Genomic DNA, 6,000 nt, shown 5'->3' with positions numbered 1-6,000 from the left:
TTAGCATGACCGTTTATATCTACAGATTGGCCTCTGGACACTTCTATTTGAAAAAAAAAGCAATCAGGACACTACATTTGTTAATTTTCATTTTTTCTTTTATATCCAAACAAGTCCGCAGCATGGAGTAGTGAGTCCATAACGTAGATGGTGCATATTTTTCCGCCTACAATGTTGTAACAATACAGGTATAAGAAGGAACAGATCGAAAAGGAAAGTTCCAAATTAAGTACTCACCTTGGTCTTAAAGTACGCAAGCAAAATAGGTTCTGAAGCTCCTTTTGCTCCACGCGCCTCACGCCAGGTACAGAACTCACGGTACTCTTTTTCGTATAATTCTCGGGACTGAATTGGCAATAGATTTAAAGAAACTTCTTCCGCTTCTAATAAAATATCTTGGGGAACGATTTCGACGTTATCCATCATAAGAAAAATTTAAGATTTGTTTTGTCGTAACCAAGGAGAAAGTAATAATTTTGTCGTAATGAGGGATACAATTTATCTAGTATGTTTCGATAAAGCTATGTATTTCATTTGGATATTACCCGCCATAATAAACTCGGATGTTGCAACGCAAATTTGTACAGACAAAAGGAGACGTTTATAAAATTATTATTGTCAATGTTACAGTTATTTACACTTTATTAACAAATTTTGACATCTACATTTGGAGAAGGACGCAACAAATTTCCCCAGATTGGCAGTCAGTGGCTTGCGGTTTTCTTAAATTAGCATTGCAGCGCGCTCCTGATTTCAGGCAAATTCCTCCAAAATGGTGGCAACGAAATTCGTTTCGCAGTTCTGAAAATAGGCACGTTAGCCACTCGTAAATAATTACAAGGAAACTTACGTCCACGGCAGCATACGGCGCCCTTATCTTTCTGCATTGGGCACAGGTTTTCGTCCGATTTTGATGAAGCGCACTGCTTTTCCCCAACACATTGCCCTCCCACTTTGTTACACGGGCCTTCGGGCTTAAAATCTTCACTTGCTACAAAAAACCACCCTCCAAATTAGATGACAATGTATATGCATGACTCACCCAAAATCAACATTGGAAGCAGGCAAGCTATGAGCACAGCGTACGTGGACATCATAACAAATAATGTCTCTGGTCTTATCGTCCAAGTTTTTGATCGTGTCAGTACCTTATCATCATTATCTGTTTATCCTAAATCTGCGCATTACATTTCTAGGAACGTTTTTCCTCCACTTCCATCAATTCCAATTTTATGCTATTTTGATCCTAGAAGTGGATGATCTGGTTTACAGATTTACTCTATTTAATTTTACATTGTTAAGGAGTAATTAAGGGTAGAAGGTCACAGTAGTAGTTTACTTCATCAATTCTAAATGTGACCAATCAAAAGCAATACAGTACAAATGCAAGTGCTTTACGAAGAAAATACATTACAAGAGCATCTTCAAATTGACTAATTTTAAAGATATGTAGGTAACAATTAATGTTTGGGGAAGCGAAAGCAAAAGGGTTACGAAAACAAAGAAAGGTGACTAACGGACATTGTGTTATGTTTGATCGGAGCATAACTAATTGATTTAAAATAACTAACGTGATACATACATTGTATATCGTCGTCAACAGTGTCCCTTGGTTTTTTGGACCGCAACTTCAAGGCTTTTAAAGCTTTAAATGCTGGTTTAGTTTTAATCTAAACAAACGTTGGCAGGTGTAAAATCCAAACCCAGTAAAGAAAGAATATGAAAAGTTGTTTCCATGGATGAATAGGAAGTTACGAATAAAGTCTTAAATACAACGATAATGCTGGAATATATGATGGAAATGTCAAAGGCATTTAAATCTTATATCTTTTGGTGCATTCATTCAAAACTTCAAACAATACTGCGATTAAAAAGTGGAACAGATTTGGAAGCAATATCCTAAATTACACGCGATTGTGAAAGCTAAGGTATAATAAAAAAAGGTAGTGGTATTAATTCTCATGCAATAGTCTTTCCTAGTTATAACTCCTATATTGAACAATGTGGTTCACATTATATCTAGCTACATAACATGCAGAGAAAGGTATAAATGATACTACAATGAAATAAATCAACAATCATTTATTAAAAATTTTTTCTTGAGGTACAATCACTTCTCGAGGAACAATTTGTAATAATTTCACATATGCCTGCTCCATTTCTTGTTCTTGACTAGATTCTAATACTATTCTAACTTTGTAGTACCTACAAAAAAATCATCAATCAGTATGCAGCCGCATATAAAACCGGACCTATTAAACAATTCAGGGTATGAACCAATAAGAACACCAGGGTACTCAGCTACCACCAAACTTAGTGCATTTGCAATCTTCTCTTCGGTAACATTAAAATACACATTCCTTGTATAAAATTGATTTGTAGTCTCAAAAAGTTGCCCACTTAATTTATCAAACAACCTCTCGCACAGTTGAGGAATACCCGGAAACATGTAGACATTCCTGACTGATACATTTGGATAGTGGGTCCTTAGTTCACCATCTTCTTGTGCAAATGTGAGTTTGGACGATTTGGGTACCTAAAACAGGTCGTCCACTGAATGCAACTAAAAGCAGAACATACACGAGCCAATTTCATCCCCGGGGACTCAGGATCAGTAGTACCATAAAACTGTGCACATATCTTGACTAGTTCTGGGTGTAAAATGACAGGCTCATTGAATGCTTCTGCAACACTTTCAAATGTGACATCATCATGTGTGGGACCTATTCCTCCAGTTGTAATAACATAGTCATACCTCAAAGAAAAATTCTTCACTTCCTCACTGATCTCGTCCTTATTGTCACCTGTAACTGTTATCTGCAAGTGTTTCCTCTTTGGTACTACACCAATTCATTATTTCACACTTACCTTTTCCACTTTTAAGCCTAATTGGTGTAAGCGCTTTGTGATGTAATGCGAATTACTGTCGACGACTTGGCCCTTCAGTATTTCATCACCAATTACTGCAATTCCAATGTCATTTGGGTAGAACCTTTTTAGACGATTTACCTAAAAGTCCTACAGTTTTTACAGCTGAAGTGCTAGAACTAAACATGATCTTGTGCAGATTGTAAAGTAGTATACTGTTGACATGAACTAATTTTGCCATTTATAATAATTTGCATAATGATGATTAAATAAAAAATATAAATAATAACCTAACCACAATTAACATAGTTCTGACATCTAACTCTAACGTTACTGTAGTGAAATGGAAAATTTCTGTTGCCATGGGTAGCGACATCTGTCGCAACTGAAATAAAATGAAAGATAAAATATGAGCATTCAGTTCAGTTTATATACGAAAGATAGCAGACCGATACCTTTAAATGTTCACGCCAAAATTCAATTTCAATTTCACCTCTAGTTTTACGGTCTTCAGTAGTCAGTACTTCCTCCTTTGGAGCCACTTCATGAAGAGCAGCCCAAAGTGCACTTTTCACAATTCCAGCAAGTCGTTTCCAGCTTCCACACATGTGGGGACTGGCTGGAGAAATAAATGACTTTTTAGTCCTCCCCATAGTCGCAGCACGCGAGATCCTGTCCTTATCCAACTCAAGAAGAGCTCCTCCGAAACTCCTATTATCACTCATAAGCTTCTTGGGCGCACCTCGTCTCGCCATGAATCCTTTCAAAGCAATCTTCCTGCTCCCAATGAACAGCACGAAGGGAAAGTCTTAGAAGCAAGATTTCATAGCGTTTCTCCCTTGACCTTCCAACAGTTACATACAATGGTCGCTCCTCTCCTTTGACATCCCATCACATCTCTTCCACAAAGTTCGAATATGACGACGCGCCCGGAGAACCCAAAACTTTGAACGCAAACCATTGAGAACACGTTCTACTCCTGTGTATCCCACTCGCTCATGATGGTTTTGAAGGCGTTGTGTCAAAAAGTGTTCAGGATCCAGTATCATTGGGAATTTCACCCCTTTCTCAATGTCAGGTGCGTCTTTGAACTCTCATCAATCCCTTTCATCATCCAAATATGCTAGGAAATAAGGATTGAGCTGACCAAGAGCACTTTTGAGTGGAATTTCCAATTTCTGTTTCAAAGCCTGGTACTCATTAAATCATTAGCTAAAAATAACCTTGTATCGGCTTGTATCCGATCTGAGCTAACAAAGTACGTACAGTCCATGAATCGGTCCAGAAATGCGTATAGTTGAATCTTAACTCCATTTGCTCCTTAATCGTAATGGCAAACGACTCTCCATGACTACTTCTTGCAGCTCCAAGCGTGGTATTGTCCACGGTTTCACAGGAGCAATCCTCGTTTCAGATGAGCACTCGTACATGCTTAAACAGATCCTCCTATATTCGTTTCCTACCCGCTACATCCTCAGGTAGCTTGCTGAACTTCAGAAAGAGAATGTTAATACATCTTCCCCTAGTTTCCAAAATAATCCAAATTCCAATTTATACTTCCAGCCAGCTCAGGTAAATAATAGAGAATAATTAGGTAAATTTTGATCTTCACAGGTACTTGGTTAATTTCAACAGATAGTAATCAGAATTTGGGCAAGATATTACTACGGAAATTGATACCTACTCTAATACGCAATTGTCATCATTCGGTGTGCGTTTGAATTCCAGAACCTTTTGTTCCTGTTAGTAAAGATTATTCTTGGTAATAACTTTTTTTTTTAATTTTTATGGCATATTTACAATCTGTTTCAGATGAACAATAAGTAAATTTTGTAATAAATAGCGCACTAAATTAACTACGACATGCCGAGAGCAATCCATTGAAAACCCTCTTACTTATAAATTAATTTTGTTTGATTATTGTAAGTATTCCAATTTTCATGTTGATCAAAGTACGTACATAAATAATTAATCGAACCTGTTTGCCTATAAATGAATAAATAAGTTGTCTATAAGCTGAGTGGCTAGGATGTTAGGATGCACAGAGAGCAGAGCTGGACAGAATACTTTCAAAAAGTATTTGAATACTAAATACTTTTACGTCCAGCACAAGCGAATACTAGATACAGATACATTGAAAAGTATTCAAATACTTAAAAAATCAAGTTATACTTTGTATGGGGTTAGCTTTTTTCAATTTCTATTGTTATATACAAATTTAAGGAGAGTAAAAGCGTATTATTATTATTATATTATTATATAGGAGGTACCTACCAGGACCTTTCTTATACCAGTTATATCCTTAAGAATACGTGTACCAGTTTTTAAAGCGTCGTGCACATGATAGGTACGCCTTTCTGAAATTAATCCTAGCGATCCATTTTTGACCATCCGTTTGTCCGTGTGCATGATAGTTTGTTTAGAAACGTGCGATCGCTTTGAAAATTGGTACACATGGTTTTTAGGATATAAGAAAGGTCCCTATCGTTTTTAAGTTAAGTAGACTATCGAGTCAAAAAGTTTCACTCCAGGATCGTTCGGTATTCAGTTGTATCGGATTTTTATATTTGATTTTGTCACAATGGAAACTTCCCCTAAACATTTCTAAATTGTTCTCAAATATACACTTTAGTACTGCATTTTTTTTGAGGCCCGAAAAAAAAATTGTCTCAGATTGACCCGGAAAAAAATTTTCTTATAGAATGTGGCCTGTAGAATCCATAATTTCAAACATTTCCAAGATTGGGCTACTAGTTCAAAAGTTACAGCTCTTTGGATTTTCTTTTGAAATTGGTTTTTAGTCCATAACTTTTGATTGAGAAGTCTAATCGAAAAAGTACGAATTGTTTTGGATTCTACGCACCAAAATGGATTTGAATACTAAAAAGTATTTACAAAATCGAATATACTGCCCAGCTCCAGCTTTGACAGAGAGTCTGTTTTGATTGCCTTTTTAAAAACAGTTCAAAATCAACAGTCTTACATTACGTTTAATCTTTAATTATTGTTACATTAAATGTACAATTTGTGCTGTTGTTTCCTATAGAAGGAACACGTTCTTCATTTAAACCTGAAGCAATAGAGATCAATGTGTTTGAAGATGTGCTTTCGTTTTTCTTAATACATTCCAAT

General features: G+C 36.2%; 2 protein-coding genes across 3 annotated transcripts; both read right to left on the bottom strand.

The window, feature by feature from the left end:
- Positions 1–597: 597 nt before the first annotated feature.
- LOC116177109 (U-scoloptoxin(19)-Sm1a) lies at positions 598–1,176 on the bottom strand. The gene is made up of 3 exons (XM_031495985.1): positions 1,043–1,176; positions 851–991; positions 598–801 (listed from the first exon to the last, which is right to left on the bottom strand). The coding sequence occupies exons 1-3, from the start codon at positions 1,095–1,097 to the stop codon at positions 662–664; spliced, it is 336 nt and encodes a 111-aa protein (XP_031351845.1). The 5' UTR covers positions 1,098–1,176; the 3' UTR covers positions 598–661.
- An 890-nt stretch (positions 1,177–2,066) lies between these two features.
- Positions 2,067–3,201, bottom strand: LOC116177108 (FAD synthase-like). Of its 2 annotated transcripts, none has more exons than XM_031495983.1 (5): positions 3,010–3,201; positions 2,869–2,963; positions 2,581–2,817; positions 2,253–2,536; positions 2,067–2,205 (listed from the first exon to the last, which is right to left on the bottom strand). In XM_031495983.1, exons 1-5 carry the CDS (start codon positions 3,107–3,109, stop codon positions 2,079–2,081), a joined length of 843 nt encoding a protein of 280 aa, XP_031351843.1. In that variant the 5' UTR covers positions 3,110–3,201; the 3' UTR covers positions 2,067–2,078. The 2 variants fall into 2 exon arrangements, with proteins under 2 accessions (XP_031351843.1, XP_031351844.1); XM_031495984.1 differs by having other exon boundaries at positions 2,869–3,009; positions 3,164–3,191.
- Positions 3,202–6,000: the final 2,799 nt, after the last annotated feature.

This window comes from Photinus pyralis, unplaced genomic scaffold, assembly GCF_008802855.1.
Source record: "Photinus pyralis isolate 1611_PpyrPB1 unplaced genomic scaffold, Ppyr1.3 Ppyr1.4_LG7, whole genome shotgun sequence".
Taxonomy (NCBI): Eukaryota; Metazoa; Arthropoda; class Insecta; order Coleoptera; family Lampyridae; genus Photinus; species Photinus pyralis.
Note: the sequence above shows the minus strand (reverse complement) of the source record. Positions and strands in the feature narration are given on the sequence as shown.

Bases quoted from the DNA above. Each gene is read 5' to 3' on its own strand.
- LOC116177108 (XM_031495983.1), bottom strand. From the start codon at position 3,109: ATGGCAAAATTAGTTCATGTCAACAGTATACTACTTTACAATCTGCAC. The intron at 2,537-2,580 runs GTATGTTCTGCT...GACCTGTTTTAG, and splicing joins CGGGGATGAAATTGGCTCGT to GTACCCAAATCGTCCAAACT. The intron at 2,206-2,252 runs GTCCGGTTTTAT...ATTTTTTTGTAG, and splicing joins TACCCTGAATTGTTTAATAG to GTACTACAAAGTTAGAATAG.
- LOC116177109 (XM_031495985.1), bottom strand. From the start codon at position 1,097: ATGATGTCCACGTACGCTGTGCTCATAGCTTGCCTGCTTCCAATGTTG. The intron at 992-1,042 runs GTGAGTCATGCA...GGTTTTTTGTAG, and splicing joins GCTTCCAATGTTGATTTTGG to CAAGTGAAGATTTTAAGCCC. The intron at 802-850 runs GTAAGTTTCCTT...GCCTATTTTCAG, and splicing joins CGCCGTATGCTGCCGTGGAC to AACTGCGAAACGAATTTCGT.